Source organism: Astyanax mexicanus, chromosome 17 (assembly GCF_023375975.1).
Source record: "Astyanax mexicanus isolate ESR-SI-001 chromosome 17, AstMex3_surface, whole genome shotgun sequence".
NCBI classification, from domain to species: domain Eukaryota; kingdom Metazoa; phylum Chordata; class Actinopteri; order Characiformes; family Acestrorhamphidae; genus Astyanax; species Astyanax mexicanus.
The window spans coordinates 27,050,001-27,067,794 of record NC_064424.1 but is presented as its reverse complement, the minus strand read 5'-3'; the positions used below and the strand labels follow the sequence as shown (position 1 = coordinate 27,067,794).

The 17,794-nt window shown below is 39.7% G+C and overlaps 1 protein-coding gene across 7 annotated transcripts in view; it reads left to right on the top strand.

Moving 5' to 3' along the window:
- The first annotated feature begins 2,917 nt into the window (after positions 1–2,917).
- Positions 2,918–17,794, top strand: part of rapgef1b (Rap guanine nucleotide exchange factor (GEF) 1b) — a 62,459-nt gene continuing 47,582 nt past the window's right edge. The window contains exon 1 of one of the 7 annotated variants that reach the window (XM_049466703.1): positions 2,918–3,148. In XM_049466703.1, coding sequence (XP_049322660.1) covers positions 3,121–3,148 — 28 coding nt within the window. In that variant the 5' untranslated portion in view covers positions 2,918–3,120. Of the gene's footprint in view, positions 3,149–11,311; positions 12,055–17,794 lie in introns of those variants that run through there. The other 6 variants (XM_049466702.1, XM_049466701.1, XM_049466705.1 and 3 more) reach the window with 6 other exon arrangements.

The window sequence follows — 17,794 nt, the reverse complement described above, 5'->3', positions numbered from 1 at the left end:
GATGGGGGTAATTAATTTATCCCTTGCTTTTACTGGTTCTTTGCAGGTTGACATGTTTTGGAAAAAGTGAGAGGGTTGAAATGCAATTTATTTGTAAAGCATATTGTGTGTAACTAACGTGCATAACTAGTTCCAGAAGGTTGTGAACCTGTTCCAGTAATTGTTTGGCTTAGCTTTGTATGCGTTTCCAGTGATCTGCTGAAGCTGGAACAATGGAACAGTTGCCACCGTCTGAAATGGCACTACAGTTATGCAGGGAGCCTCAAAGTAGCTGGTCTATAAAACGTATACATGTAAATTTCACGTAGAAAAGACGTCCACAACGACTTAATTTAAACTAGAATTAGCCCTTATCCGGAGGTCTGGGGGACGTCAATACTGGACGTGCAGAAGACGTCAGAAAAAAGACGTCGTCTGGCGTCACAGTCTGCACCTTCAGGAGACCAAAATTGGACGTGCAAAAATGACCTAGAAAAGACGTCGTTTCAACGTCTCTTTGTTTAGTGGGGAAAAGTCTGAAAGTCCGGACCAAACGAGGCAGGTGTGAAAGCACCCTCTCTCTATCTCTCTCGCTCTCATTTTCATGCTGTCCTTTTTGTATGGGAGGTAAATCCTGCCAAAAACAAATGTGAAATGAAAACACTAAAAAGAAAAGGTAATTTCTTTTTCCAAACATGTGTGAAAATATTATGACAAAATTAAAAACTTTATTTGCAATTTAATTTTTCACTTGAGCAAGGGTCATATGTGACAAAATTTAAATAAAAATAAAATAAAATAAACGATAATTTCATTACCATATGGTTATTTCACATTTAAATCTAAAATAAAAAAGCTAATTGTGAAAAGAAAAATGAAAGCTTCACTTTGGCCTTGCCTTGTGATGAACTGCATAATAAATGTCGAACAATAAAATCAAAATGCAATGGTAACGTTTTTATTTATTAGTCATTGCAATGGGTTACCTCCTATAGTTGTTATATGTTCTCCTGGTTCTTATTGTTGTAATCAATCTTGGAAGATTGATTTTAGTGTTGACTTGTACGCGTTTACACGCCGTGTTGACATAACATCCAGGGCAACACCCACTTTTTTGTTTTTGGCAGCCGCTGTAATTTTTAAAAGTAGCTAAAAAAATTCACAATTTTAAAGCAAAGATGGGATTTGGAAGGATTTTAATCATTTTATTTCAGGTGTTGAATCAGATTGGTAGTGGTGGGTAACATTCAGATTTACTGCAGTGATGTAAGTTTACTGTTAACACTTTGTTAACCAGAGGATTTTCTAATTTTTGTGAGCTATTGTTTATTAGAGGTTGAACGTATGACGTTGAAACAACGTTCAACATTCACTTTTCAAAATCAACGTTGATTCAACCATAATATCTACGTTGCAATTAGGTCAATGTACAAGACACTGTGCTTATAAAATGTATTTTAAAGTTGTGTGCACATTTATACAATTTCCTGGGGACAGAAATGGAAATGATTCGGCGGAATATGCCAAATAGCACACACTACATACACACAGTTTATGAGGGAAAAGCAGAGTCAGAAATAGTTGTCTTTTAATGGTCGTGCAGTTCAAAGTCTACGACGGTACAAGAGTCCAGCTCGAGCACTGCTGTGAAGCTAGCTCCACCCATATTGATAATAGTCTATCTATTTGTTTATATATATATAAATATTACTTCTCCACTAACAGTTAAACCTGTATTATACACTAAGCCTTTGTTTTAGACCTCTAAAAAACATTTAAATCCTGCGGGACAGTGGGAAATAAAAAATGGTCATGAGAGATTCAGCCGCTTGGCGGCGCTTCAGACTCAGCAGTAAACTTAATCACAGTACACACTGGAGAGGCTGCATATATTTTCATCTGACCAACCGCAAACGCGCCTGGAACTAAGACCCCCCCCCCCCTCTGAGACTAAGCCCCTCCCACCAGACTTTAGCTTTCTCTCATTTTAATTTCTAGAATTATAAACGTATCTTTATTATGCTTCAAGAAAGGTTTAAGAAGAGTCGTTTTTAGTAAAATATTTATATTTTCACTAATATGCACATTGACGCACAACTAAATTATTATTTTTATTATTATTATTATTATTAGGAGTAACAGTATGAAGATACAAGCGGCCGTGTCTCAAACAGCCCCTACTATAATTTACTACTATAATTCCATAAGTAAAGTCTTTAAAATGTATCCTCAGTAATAATCCATCTATACAGCAGTTTAGTAACAGATATTCAGTTGCAGTGATGCCCTCAAATACTCACGTTTGACCGGGAATCTCGCTCCGCTGGCACCGCTGGCATCAGACGAGGCTCCGCCAGCGAGTCAATAGCCGAGATGGGGAAAGTGAATCAATTGGCTGAACCGATTCTTTGAAATCAACAAATCAAGTCAACGTTGTTGTTACCTTTGATTCAGTGAATGAACCAGTTCTTAACAACAGAATTCATGATCCGTTAAAACTTAAAGTGGTGATTTGTGCCGTGATTTTATCATAAATGATTGTTGTTGAAATTTTGTTACATTGTTTCAGCCTATAATATACAGACACTGAAACGATATTTATATATAATCTTATTTTATTGTTTAATATTATGTATTAATTTTTAGCCTCATAGGTTTGGCTGATAGTTTTGTTTTCTGTTCTCTGCGAATTGTTTAAATAATAATAAAAATAATAGTAATAATAATAAAATTAGATAATCTAAATTTTCATGAACACAAAAAAACTATTTTTTCTTTTCATTTAATTAAGAAAAAAACTTATATAGTAAAACCATTCAATGGTAAAAAAAAAAAAAAAAAAAAACATTTACTAAATCTATCAGTTGAATTTGTGAGTCGTTTGGATCGATTGATCAAAAAGAGCCGATTCAAAACAGCAAATGATTCATTCGCGAGTTCGGACATCGCCAGTCACACAGCGCCAGCTCTCGCCGTGTCTCCAGCATGAGCCCGACGGACTGGATCAGCGGATCCGCCTGAGTGGGATATTTAATGTGAAAACGGCCCGACGGATTGATTGGGTTCAGATGTCCGGCTGAGGAAAAGACCGTGCCGTGTTTTTAGCGTGTGAGAGGAGGAGTCGAGCGCCAGGCAGCGACCATGTCGGGAAAAATAGAGAGCAAACACGGTAAGTTGAGCCCGGCTGGCCCGCTCCTCTCTAGCCGAGACGGGGGGCCACGGCTCCGGCGTCGGCTCGGTGGACATGTAGGCCCTGTGGAGGGAGGTCGGGCGGGCTATTAAATCATCCATTTGCACGTTTACTCCATATTTTCTGTGAGTTTTTCCTCAGGGATTTGGGGCAATTGCTGATAAAGGGTCGGTTGTAGCCCAGAGAAAGGGAGTCTGTTTTGAGGGGTGAAAAGCCGTTAGCTTGCGGCTAACGCTCGAGAATGCTCTGCTCCTACACACCCCACTCACTCCCAGCGCCTCCGAAACAGCCGTTTCCCCAATAAATAGGGGTCAGAAATGTTTAATTCTGTAAAAGCCCGGGCGTGGGAGGAATTTTCGGAGGGTGTGAGGAGAAATATGCGGTTAGGAGGCAGCGGAAAGGTCCACACCGCTGCTGTTGTCAATCTCAGTCAGACGGTTGGAGGTTGAGGTTGGGGAGCAGATGGGTAGACAGGTTAGAAATTGGTTCTGGTGGAGAAATTGTTGTTCCTTATTTTTCCTCATTTGTGCTGTGTAATATTTTACCATTTGTCCTCCAAAATGAACTACAGTCTTGCAGCTTGACTGCAAATATGTCTGTATCTAGCTTGCTGTTATTTCATTTAATTTTGGCTAGCTAATACCACTGAGTGCTGGTGTCCATATGGTTTGCTTTTGGTCTAATTCATGAATTTCTCTTCATACATCCTTCAAACCTTCAGACTGGCTTGTTGGCTTGTAGTCTTTGATTTCTTTATAGTTAAAAAAAGTTGTAATTGAAACACAAATGTGGCCACTTTACCCTCTATTCAAACCCACCAGTGAAGCTACAAGTGTCTTCTGAGGATTATATGAAATGTGGATTATGGGGGAAATAAATAATAAAGAACAAAACCAACAAAGAAAACCCTAAAACCTTGACCAACACATTTATATCTGGTGTAGCTAACACTGACTGCTTTCTGTGATGGAACATTTAGAGCCATGCTTGACAGCAGGTATGTCTGTAGCTAGCTGTGTGTTATTATTTTTTTATTATTATTTTGAATATTTTTTTTTGGCTAGCCAATACCCCAGAGTGATTGTGTTCATATAAACAACCTACTGTAGAAAACCCTGCTTCAGGTCTTATTCATGAATTTCTCTCTCTATCCATTCTTCAGGCATTCAGAATGGGTTTGTGTGTGGGATTATTGTAAACTCTGATTTCTTTACAGTCATGGTGATGGCAACAACACAAATATAGCCACTTTACCCTCTACCCAAACCCTACAGTGATTCTACAAGTGTTATGCAATGTTTTATGGAATGTCAATTACGAAAAATAGCTGGAAATCTTATTTAAAAAACAAAACCAACAAAGAAAATTCTAAATTCTAAATTTCTATATATGTATCTACCTTGGGCAAATTTCTTTCAAATAATTGACTATTCTTATAATTTGTCATAACCTGCAGTATGATTATCTGTCCTTTGAGTAAAAGATGACCCTAATTCTTGATGTCTTTTCTTTGCTGGTTCCATAGAAAAGATAATGACTGGACTAACTCCTTCAGCCTGGCTTTGGTATAAAATGGCTAACTGTTCAGATTTTGATTTGCTGATAGTGAAGGTGAACAGAATAAGGGATGACAACAACACAAATATAGTGTACAAGTGAAGCTACAAGTGCTTTCTGAGCACCAGATCTTTTTGAATTACTTTCTTTATGTTTTAAGCACTTAATCAGTGGGATTCTTTGTTAATAGATAATTCAGGCACGTTCATTTTCCATATCTCTGCTACACCAAACATGTCTTGGCTGGTCGGTGATTTAACAGTGGAAAGGTTTGTATGCCTGTTCGATTAAAATTGAGTCCTTGAATCTTCTTCCAGTCTTGTTTTTCTATTGCGCCATGCTTCATATACAGAGTGAACAGTGGTGATGTTGATGGTATGCAGCCTTGGCATACAGATGTTTACCTTTTACGTTCAGTATGAGTTGTTGTGTGTGATCTGAATGTGTTGTTCATGCCGAATCTGGTCTGGAATGTGCAGCAGTGATTGGTTGGGCAATTTTGGACTCTTCTTTTATTCTGTCTGGTTTTGTTGTGGCTCCTTTAGAAGGTATGAACGATTATCGAAGCCAGCAGGTTTTCAGTCAAGCTGTTGACAGATGTTGACATGTGAGCATTTGAAAGAAGATCGCCTCTTTTCACCTCCTGAAGCATGTGAATTCTTATAGAGCTGCTGCAGGAGAAGAATGTGTGTCCTGAGGCTGTTTCACAGGAACTACACCTTGGAAATTCTTTCGTTTTGTTTTCATTTTTTTCCCCCGCTGCACTTTTAAGCAACAGAACACGAGAGGGAGCAGGTCCTCATGTCTGTGGATATATCTTCCTTCAGTATATTGCTAACAGTGCGTTGATTGAAGCCAAGACCGACAGCTTGTGTTTGAGTCTGAAATTGACATATAGAATGAGAGACATAGAGAGCTGATAATTTGTCTAAAATAATTTAGTTAATGAGTCATAGGGCCCTAAGCACTACTGCAATGGAATCAGTAGATGAAAAATGATGGGCACTGTGTTTAATCTTGTCTTATTTCTAAAAAAATCTATTCAAACTAGACCTGGCTGCCACACTCTTAATGTTTTAGGCCTTAAGCATCTGAAAGGAAGCTGAAAGAGACTTGTCACAATACTTGAGCTGTCACTCATAATTCTTTGTTAATATATTCTGAATTATGATCTGATTACTGTTTTTGTTCAAGGGCCACAGATTAATCAGTGTTCCAACACAGAGATGTTTTGGTAATCGTGCTGCTCATATATGAAGATATTTATGGAGGCTGCATTGTTAACGCTGTTTCAGTTTTAAGCTGGTATGATCAGGCACAGTACGAAGCGATTACATTATATAGAAGTAAATAGGCTATTTGAGATTTAAAAGTCTACTAATAATGGACTGCTGTGCATGTGCATTTGTTAACATTGTGAGAGATAAAAGCATATGGGGATATGGGTGGGTGTGTTACAGCAAGGAAAACACCACATTATAAGGATTGGCAATGCTGGGTTTTTATAGTACTACTACTGTTCCACACACTCAGCTGGAGTGTGTTCGTGGGTGCTTTTGCACAGGTGGTACTGTTCTTTGTGTGTGTGTGTGTGTGTGTGTGTGTGTGTGTGTGTGTGTGTGTGGCATCGATTGGTTGCTCTTGCCTTAGGACAGGGCACTGAGTGGGCTCACAACAAATGGGACAGTGTGTGTGTGTGTGAGAGAGAAAATGTGGTGGACACATTGCTGGTCTTGCGTCATCATCTGCATCACTGTGCTTTTCTATTGCCATGGATACGGTGTCCTGTCATCGTAATGACCCTGTCATTCATTCAACCAGAAACAGATCATCACCTGTTACTCTCTCTCTCATTTCTCTCTCTCTCTCACTTCTGGCTCTCCTTTATTCTCTCTTTCTCTCAGCTCATTATTTCATTTCTTCCCTCCCCTCTTTAATGTTAATTATTGTTTCTCCCTTGTCTTTCCTTTGTTCATTTCTCTCTAACTTATTTCTTATTTTCTTTCTTTCTTTTTTTTTTCTCATTTTATTTCTAATTTTTCCCATTTTCTCCCCATTTTACACAGGCAATTACCCAACCCACTCATTAGGACTCCCACTATCACTAGTAATGCCCCAACACACCAGGAGGGTGAAAACTTACACATGCTTCCTCTGATACATGTGAAGTCAGCCACGGCTTCTTTTCGAGCTGCTGCTGATGCAGCATTGTCGAGCAGCCAGCACGGTTGGAGGAAAACGCAGGAACTCGGTTCCGATACATCAGCTCACAGACGCACTGTGCTGCAGGCATCACCCTAGGAGTGAGCAGGGCCAATTTTGCTCCCTCTGAGCGCCGGCAGCTTGATGGCAAAGCTGCATGAGCAGGGGTTCGTACCTGCGACCTCCTGCTTATAGTGGCAGCGCTGTAAAATTTTCTTTCTTTCTTTTATCTTCGTTTCTTTTTTTTGTTAAAGCAGCACTAGGTAAGATTTTCTTGATTTTTGATCTTTTTAAAGAAGTAAAATTACAGCTTGAAACTCACTGCAGTGCTGCATTGAGGTGTAATAGGAGGAATAGCGGTGCTCTCGTGTCTGTGCCGGGCTCCTCTGAGCTCAAACCAGACTCTTATAAGTTTCCGAGGTGGCCGCGACCAATGCTCGCGAGAACTGCGACCTGCTTTCCGACCTTTAGTTCTAACAGGACTACTGGTTCATTCTTTACAAACTAACATACAGACACTCTGGCAGAAGCTGGAAAGAGACCGAATAGGTCTGTGAAAGCCAGAGAAACGAGAAAAGCTCCTAGTGGAGCTTTAATTTTGCTTTCATTTCTTTGTCTAATTTCTTGTGTAATTACTCTCCTTTTTCTATTTGAATATTTTCTCTTTCTCATTTCTGGCTGTAACTCTTTCCTTTTTCATATCTTTCATTTTTGTCTCTGGGTTTCTTATATCTCTGTATTCTTTGTCTCACTCATGACTCTCTCTCTCTCTCTCTCTTACTGTCTCTCTCTCTCTCTCTCTCTCTCTCTCTCTCTCTCTCTCTCTCTCTCTCTCTCTCTTGTGCGTTAAACAAAACCAGGAAGCTGATTGGACATTCCTAACCTTTCCCATTGCAGTGAGAAAATTAACTGGGAGAGGAAATGTGTGTGTGTGTGTGTGTGTGTGTGTGTGTGTGTGTACACAGTAAAACCCTTCATTTAATGAATCTCCACGTTAAGGATCGTTTTTTTTTTTCTTTTCAGCAGATACACTGAAGACAAATCAGAAGAGAACAGAAACTGTAGTAAAGATGAAGCTTAGATCATTATGTAAGAATTGGTCAGTTTTGCTCCTGGGCTCCAACTACAGGGTTTAAGCTCCCTCATAAACAGCTGTACATATGAATTTCTAGACAAGATGAAAAATGTGCGATTTAATAACTAATATGCTCTGGTTGTGCAGTGTTTGGGAGTTCTGGGGAGAGGTCTCTTCAGCTCCATGAAAACTGTAGTGCTGTTCCAGCGTTCAGGCTTGGAGTGAGAATGTTAGAGTAGCACTTCTCCCTGTTGCAGTCAGTTCAGCATTAGCATGATTCTGAAGCTCCTGGTTTAAGGTGACATTGATATGTGATGCTGTTTAAATTGCAGTTTCATCTGGAAATGGGAGCTGGAGGCAGACTGTAGTCTGGGACTGTAGAGGCTGCAGGTATCTCTGGCTGCTGTTCACAGAGAGAGCTGAGTCTGTGTGGGTGTCAGACACAGCACTTCAGTTTGAGTGCTCTTGAGACAGAGTGTGTGAGTGTGTGAGTGTGTGAGTGTGTGAGTGTGTGAGTGTGTGAGTGTGTGAGTGTGTGAGTGAGTGAGAGAGAGAGAGAGTGAATGTAGACCAAGACTGTCTGTTAGTTCAAGTGAATGGCGGAATGTCGTTCTGGGGGGGTCGTGTGTGTGTGTGTGTGTGTGTGTGTGAGAGAGTGTGAGTGAGACTGCTCCTTCAAAAAGTAAAATTTGCCACCATCATCAGTCTTTCTCAGCTTGTACATTTCCACAAGGCAGCAGCTGGTGCTGAGTAAAATACACAGTAATTAAGTTAAAGGCCCATATTAGGGAAAACTAAAATGAGTTCACATTAAAGATGAACTGAAATAAAAAAATATGGGCTAAAACTGAAAAAAAGATTTTTAGTTTTTATTAATTTTGCCATTTTTACCATTGCATGAATGTTTGCAATTTACACCATTGTACTGCACATTTTAACAATTCCCGCAAGGCACATTACAGTGTGTCTTCAACATTTATTTTGTAGTGTGTTCGTTGGGCCAACCACTGTAAAACTGAATTATATAAAATTCGGCAGAGGGATTTGAAAAAAGGGGTGCTAGAGGAAGACAGGGAGAGACGAGCAGACAAAAAGGATGAATAAACTAGCTTATATTAGTAAAGATGCACTGAAATAAAAGTTTGTGTCAGAACAAAATGAAACATTTGGTCAAAAATTTAATACCAAAATAAGGTTTTCACAGGTTTTTAATAATTTTACCATTTAAAATAAATTAAATAGCCTTAATGTGTTTTGGTCTTGCTTTTTAAAGAAAAAGCCATTAGCAACAAAACTATGATTTAAAAATATTTGTTAAATGTTAACCTCTTAAAGACATAGCAATAACACACAATATATTTACTATAAAGTATAATATATTTTCATTCCTAAACCTTCCTATGATATCCCTTACTGTGCTGGGCTTATGTTGAGGACTTTTTTTATATATGTTTTTATATCTGATTGGTTTAACTCTGACCAATTTATACTTATGTGTTGAACCTACTCCTGCAACTTCCTGGAAATGTTACTACACAACTCGGACAGCTGCAGCTGTGATTGGTTTGCTGGCCTCGTGTTCCCGCCTTCACAGCACACTCTTAATTAGATATGCATAGGCTAAAGCGTAGGTCTATGTCATAGGTCGGCAATAGGCGGCCCGCGGGCCAGATGCGGCCCGCAAGCAAGAAACATCTGGCCCGTGAGGTTGAACTATAATGAAAAAAAAATCGGACTGTCCGTCTCAAAAATGCTCTTTATTTAGAAACTTAATTTTCCAAAACAGAAAAATTTATTAAAGATTTTTTGATAGAGCCACGGGCTGTTAGATAACTGCTAGCTTCTTTATTCTGTTATTTTTTTTTTATTCATTTGTTTTTTTTTATTTAACAAACAGGTATATCATTAATTGCGCCCCAATGGTCAGTCCACAGATTTCACCCACAACAGCCCACTTGAATGTCTGCTTGTCATTTTAAGAGCGCCCTCCCGCCACCGCGCCCGCCAATCCCCCCCCCCCGCCAAGTGCTTGTGGCCCGCCATGTAATGGCTTGGAAAAAATCTGGCCCGCGGCCAAACTTAATTGTCGACCCCTATGTTATACCTGTCTGTGCTGTGATTGGCTGAATCTTTAGTGTTGTACTGTCTGATTTGGCTGAATTAGTTTGTTATACCTTACTGTGCTGTGATTGGCTGAAACGGTGGTGATGCCATGTCTGATGGGTCTGAATCGGGCTATGTTATCCATTACTGACCTTTGATTGGCTCCAGGAGTGCTCTGATGGTGTGATTGTAAAAGTGGTGGTATGCTAGGTGATCAATCAGGGTTTAGCCATGTTTTTTGATACTGTGCTATGATTGGCTGGTGGAGAAGGGGAATAGTGTCTGGTTGGTCAGATTCTTTTTTTTTTTTTTTTTTTGGCCCAACCACCACCCCCCCTCTTCGGAGGACAATTAATACTTTATTTTTATTTATTAATTTATTTATTTTATTTATTATTATTATTATTATTATTATTATTATTATTATTCTTTTTTTTTTTATATATATATATATATATATTTTGTGTGGATATAGTTGTGGGAGTTCAGGGTTGGAAGGATCGGAGTGTGAGGTACAGGAGGGTGGTACTAGAAGAAGAAAAAGAAAAGAAAGAAAGAAAGAAGGAAAAAAAAAAAAAACTAAACAAAAAATAAACAAACAAACAAAAAAAATAATAATAATAAAATAAAATAATCATAAAATAAACAAACATACATATATACACATACTCACATATCTAACTATACATATGCTTATACATATACACACATACATAAATATACATACATATTAATACATACACAAAAATACATACACACACACGCACAGTTACTTCTATTCTATTGGTTGGTCAGATTCTGCATTAACCCCTGCCCTGCTCTGATTTTCTGGAGGAGTAGTGATGTGCTGTGTGATTGGTCTGGCTGTGTTGGGATTGGCTGAATGAATCCTGTTTGATGTTGTGGCATGTGAGGAGGGATTGGGCAGTGTGTGTGTGTGTGTGTGTTTCTGAGCTCTCAGTTTAGATCTTTAAACTGTAATTTGGGGTTTCTGAGCCCAACACTGTAGTTTTCCTCTCGGAATGAAAAGCATCTTCTTACTATACTGAGCTACGATAATTAGACAGTGTGTGTGAGAAAGCGTGGGATGGACCAGTGTGTGTGTGTGTGTGTGTGTGTGTGTGTGTGTGTGTGTAGAGGCAGGCAGGCTTGCAGAGTTTTAGGAGTTTTCCCATCATTGAGAAGACGGAGTAAGGACTAAGATCACAGAGGGGATGGATGGATGGATGGATGGATGGATGGATGGAGAGATAAATGAGAAATGGATAGATGGATCGTTAACAGACTAAGCTCCTGGTGTGAGCTGGCCTTATCTGAGACATACTTTTGCAACATATTCACACACACCCTGTGATGGATGCCTTTAAGGGATTGTGCTGGCTTTCTGTTGTGCTAATTAGTTTCAGGTCAGTGTGTGTTATGGAGCTGTGTTTGTGAGTGTGTGTGTTGTAAGCCTGGTTGATCCCTCTCGCAAACGTCACTCTCGCTCTACCGACTTTTCCGAACAGCCCAGATCCAGCTGCTGTTCTCGGTGGGATCAGGAGGACGTTATAACGCAGGTTCCCTTCCCGTGTGTATTCTTAGCGTCCAACACACACTACAGACTGAGTCACTCAGAGTCATGGGATTAAAACCTTGATGACTAACATCACACCCAATGAGTGATGCTTCTCTATCTGGACACTTGCCTCGATCTTCTCTGTTTTTTTTAAGTCAGCCCTGATCAAAGCCAAGAGGATGCATCAACCTGGGAAAAGAAGTTATGTCTGGTTTGGAATCCTTCCAGACACTAGGCATCATTTCTGAGATGGTTTAAAGCTGACCGACTTGGACCAGAAATTTAAAGGCTTGTGACTCTGGATACAGATGGGGAATATAGGCTGGAAAAACCAGCCATCCATAGAGGAGGCCGACCCTGACCCTGGTCAGGAAATTCAACAGGATGCAGGTAACAAAAAAGGAGAAAGGAAAAGAAGAATTATAGTGACAGCAAAAAAAAAAAACTTGAAAAGCTAAATTTATTGGAATGAATCTCTGGTTTGGACACGTCCCTCTAATCCAAGTAGTCGCATGTTTATTTTTAGTGGCTTTGGAATAATAGATTGGCAATCTTTGGATAGTTTTAAGTGGTTGTAAGTTCCTCTTCAGTGTTTTTGGGTCATTTTAAATAGTGTGAATTCATTTTGGCCAGTCTTTGCATAGCGTTAGTAGTATTACAAAAATAACATTGTTTTACATTTATCTCGAGGTTTAATCATTTTTGTGGTCATATGTTGATGTTCATGCAATTTTAAGTAGTTTTACACAGAAGTTTGAGTAGCTGTAAGTTCATTTTTTCATTTTAATTGGTCATACATTCTTCATGAAGGCTGGACATACAGTCATCTTGAGCAGTCTGGATGCATTTTACGTTTAAATTGAAAAGTTATTCTTCACTAATTAAAGGTAAATTAATGAGCAGTATGAGCAGGCCATTGTTAGTTTTTTGGACCACAAGGAGCAGGAGGACAGAGTATGATTTCAGTAACCTGAAGTCATAGTGAGCTGATATTAAGTCAGCACTTGTTACTGTGTAGATTTTGTAGATACTATACAGTGACTGTTTAAACAGGTTTAAATCTGTTTTTTATTTTAATTATTCGTATTATTCTTATTTGCATAGCTGATCAGCTTGTTGGACGTATTGATGATGCTCATCAAAGCCTCAGAAAAGCACAGTGTGATTTAATTGATCCCCCAAACCACAGCCTTTTTTAAGTGTTTTTTTTAGCTGTTTCAGGCTGGACTGACCTCACCGCTCTCCACAGTCAGCAGAAATTAAACGAATTCATCTCTTCTGTTCCCAAAGCCAGACTGAGCCGCTCTGTGTTTGTTTTGTGTATTTTAAGGGAAGTAAGCAGAGTTTAAGTTGGGGACATTCCTGACCGAGCGTTTTCAGGAGTGTGGCTTTTGTCTAAGTGTTCATTTACCCCAGTCAACCTGAGGGCAGACCCAGGTCAAGGGAAATCTACTCTAGAGCTAGAAAGGCTAGAAAGCAGCTCCAGAACCACTGACAATTAGTGCTATTACTGTTTGTGGAAAGGAGTTGTGGTATCTTGTACTATTGCTGCTTACATACTATCATAATGTATATGTACTCGATATAGATACTGGTGTATCCATTTTTGTGTATATAAGTTGTACCGATAGAAAAACTGCAGATATCCACAGTGTGGAAATTTAATGCTTTGTAACACGTTTTGCTGCATTGTGGCAATTTCATTTGTGGCCTTTTTATACCTCAGAAATGTTTTAATTAAGCAATAGAACACGAGAAGGAGTGTGTTATCACAAATAACATCACGGCTGTGATTCGGTCATAGATGATAACACACAACCTCGAGTGTTCTATTGCTTTTATACAACAGTTCTTTTTTTACAAAATGAATTAAGAAAATAAAGAACTTTAGGAAATTCAGTTTGAATATGCTTTAATATAGACTGTGCCTTCTGCCAAAAAGTAGTTCCACAACAACTGTAACAGAACTGAAACTTAACTACAAAACGGTGTATGCTTCATACAGACTAACACCATTAGGCATTTTTTGAGCATTTCTGCTTGTTTTGCTGGGTGGTGTTGGTTTTAGCTAGCTGGCTGGACTGTGGTTAGGTTAGCGTAGCTTGCTTTAGCTCAGCATTAGCTTAGCGTAGCTTAGCCTAGCCTGGCTGGTTAGCGTTCTGGCTGTCAGACAGAAGTAACTGAGCGATTTTCTCTCCATTTTTTCCACTAAAGACGAGCCAGCGCTGCGGGCGAGTGTGCCGCGGCTGAGCGCTAGCTTGTGCTAAGCTAACACTGCTGCGGGTGTCCTGTGTGTATACGCCATTACTCGGCAACGCGTCGGCGGAGTGATACAAGTGTGAGAAGGCCGTGATGTTATCACAAATATCAGCACTTCTCAACCAATAAGATTGTTGCTTCTAAAACCATCAGTGAGAGTGTGTACTGCAGCAACAGCTGACACACTTGCACACAGGGCTGTTTCAAGGCTTTTGAGGGCCCGAATCAATATAGATGGGTTACTCCGCTTCATGATTGCTGAAGTTTCATATTTTGCCGGCTGCTGGAATAATGAACCTGCCTGGTTACTGACCTGACCTGCAACTAGTGGGAGGGGCCCCCTTGAGTGGGATTCCAATAAGTGTTGTTTTACTTTCCTGACTGTCACCAATGTTAAGGGATGATCACTTAGTTTGTTGTTGCATTCAGTTCTTGACTTGAGCTTGAGGCCCTAGACAATTGATTGGTTTGCTTTCCTTGTTGCAACGAGTCGTGCATTAGTAGATACTACTACTAATAATAATAATAAGAAGAAGAAGAAAAGAAGCAAGTATTTTTTTCCCTGATCATTTTAAGAAGGTCTCTGTCGCTGAAGCAGGTGCGGCCCTGGTGTTTGGTGAAGGTAAATATTTAGTTCAACACAAGGATAAATGGGTGATTTCCTCTTTCACCAAAGATTATTTCTAACTTTATTTATTATCATAATTTAGCAATTTGTTCTCTGGTCATAAGAAAAGGTCAGGATGTTGAAACTCCTCAACTCATCTCCAAAGTACTGGATAGAGAACCTCATTCCAGAGAATGCAACATTTTTAGGGATGCATAAGAAGAGATGCTGCTAAAATTGTTCTGCCAAATATGGCAAAAAATGTGTTTGCTTTTCTGCCAAATAAGTGAAAAGACTAAATATTTCTTACCCATAGTTATTAATTGTCATTGTCATAATGTCATTTGTTGGGCTGGGTTGGTTATAATGTTCTTAATTCACTAAATTTTAAAACCATTTTATAATTGCTTTTTCTATGCAAGAAAAATGTTTTTGACCAAGTGTTTACTTTTTTTTTACCTCGCTTTCAGCCAAAAAAGCATTTTGGTACAGCCTTTTTTTTTTTTTTGCTAGTTTTTTCAGATTATTTTAGGAAGTCTCTGCCACTGAAGTAGATGCAGTCATTGCTTTGAGTGAAGTTTGTTAGTGATGGTTTGTTTTTTTTCTTTCACAGAAGATGAGGAAATGTTTTGGACTATACAGTATTCTGAATAGAGATTTCCATTAAAAGGAAAATTAAGTTTAGGACTAGGCTTAATCCCTGTCTGGGACACCAATCTGTATCTATTAGCCTAATTTTGCTTCTTATCTTAGGCCTGTTTCTACTGCTGAATGAGAGCAAAGGCCAGATTTTTACTTATCAGAGGCTGGAAGATGTTTAGTCTGATTTCTGACATGGTGCTTTGGTCTGAGGGTGTCCCAAAATGTACAGTTACCACCTAGATGATTTTTTTTGTGCAGGTATGCAACAGCCAGGTTCAACCAGAGCTGCTCACCTCCAGTCTCTGTAGGATATCAGTTAAAGTCTTGCTGTCAATTAAATGACCCATAAGTAAAAAAAAAGATAATTGACTGCTGTTACTGTGGTATCTCTACTAACAAAGTTACTGTAACTTTTGATTTAACCCCCTATATATTTGGCAGGTGTGAACAAAGCCTGTAAGTTTGATTCTTTGTGTTTGTGTGTCTGTCTCTGTCTTTGTGTTCTGTATGAGTTTGTGCAAGTCTTTGTGTGAGAGAGAGAATGAAAGAGAGGGATAACTAGTGTTTTTGTAATAGACAAGCTAATCCTACTTCATCCCTTCCATCATTTCATAATGGCGTGTCGCTGTGTGTTGCTGTAATGCTGTGTTTACCCAACAGTCTTTCTTCTCCTGCTGATCCTCCGTCAACATATGAAACCCCCAGACTACACCTGCCACTCTTCCCAACCCCCCTAACCTGCAGAACCCACACACACTGCTCACACACATGATCTAGCAAATCAGTTACAGTTATTGTATTCAATTATATTCAATTTATTATATGACTCATTAAATGAGCCTTATGCCACCAAACATTTTCTCCCTTTAAAAAGAGTGCTGTTTTTCATCCTATGTGTCTTTTAAAAATGTGGGAAAGCTGATGTTCCAGAGCATGTGCCCTTCAGAAAGGAAGTAAAGAGAGTTTTATAGGGAATGGGCCCTTTTAAAAAGAAAAGGAATTATGTTTTTCCAGAGAATGGGCCCTTTTGGATTTAAGGAATTATGGTTTTCCAGAGAATGGGCCTTTTAGGAAGAAAGGAATGTTGGTTTTCCAGGCAATGGGCCCTTTAGGAAGAAAGGAATTATGTTTTTCCACGGAATGGGTCCTCTTAGAATGAGCAGAATGCTGTTTTCCCAGGTTATGAGCCCATTAACTGTTCTGATGAGTTTGGTCAGGTGTGTGTGAGCCGGGGTATACGTCATTGTGCAGCGAGGAGCAGTCGAGTCAGGATCTAAGCACTGCAGAACGGGGAATTTGTGTGTCTGTGTGTGAAAAGCAGAAGAACAGGTGTGTGTGTGTGTTTCTGTGTGTGTGTGTGTGTGTGTGTGTGTGTGTGTGTGTGTGTGTGTGTGTGTGTGAGAGACAGAGAGAGATACGGAATGTGGAACTCTAGACGAGGAAAGGATGGCACCCTGTTCAGGCATGTCTGTGTGTTTGTGCTCTGTTCTGTGTGTGTGTGTGTGTGTGTATAACGGGGGATGGGAGAGAGTGTGTGAGAGAGAGACCCTTAATAAAGGGGGTTTCTTTATTAAGGAAATAGCTCTAGAACCACAAACTTCAAGAACCACTTGAATGCTTTAATGAAGATTAGTAAAAAAAAAAAGTTTCTATGTGTTTTTTAAAAAGAGAACCTATAGTTCGAGTTCCACAACCAAGAACCTTTTGAGAGAAAAGTGGAGCGAGGGAGAGTGAGAAGGAAAGATGGAGAATATTTAATGGGATCTTTCCCCATCCAACTTGGTTGTATCCTGCTTTGCATCTCAGTCTGGCAGCATGATGGTGTGCTTCTCTCGAGTAACCAATCACCATACTGACCTGCTCTCACACACACACACACACACACACACACACACACACACACACACACACACACACACACACACACACACACACACTCGTTTCACGCACATTCTCTATATTTCCCTCTCAGCACCTCTTTATATATCTCACTCAGTCTCTCCCTCTCTCCCTCTCTCTATCTTTCAATCTATCCATCAATCAATCTCTCTGTCTGTTTATCTCTGTCTCTGTCTGGGTCTCAGATTCAGATGATGTCATGGGGAGCAGGTTTGCAGTGAGGTGCATCAGAAGATGAATAAAGCTCTGAGTCACGCTGACGGAGCACTGCGTTTCTCTCACAGAACAGCAGATCTGGCTTTATGTCTATCAGTAGTGTGGCTGTTGTTTACCTCCGTCCGTCTGTCCGTCTGTCCGTCTGTCTGTCTGTCGGTCTGCGTGGGTCAGCTTTCTCATGACTCAGCACGTCGAAGGTCACTCTTGTGCATCATAAAGAGGATGGGTGGCACAGGAAGTGATGACATACACCGGGGGCCCAGACAGGAAGTTGATAGGCGGGCTGGGGACACAGTCGGAAGTAGCAGTTTTAACTAGGGGATAGCAGAGTGTGTGTGTGTGTGTGTGTGTGTGTATGGTTTCTGTATATTTATTCTAGTGGGGGTTTGAGTTTGTAAATGAATGCTGGTGGTCTCTGTTGATAACAGTTACACACATGCATCATTCAGCTTTGGTTTGAAATTGACGAACAATTGTAGAACAGTTTAATTTCTATGGAGTGTCTTC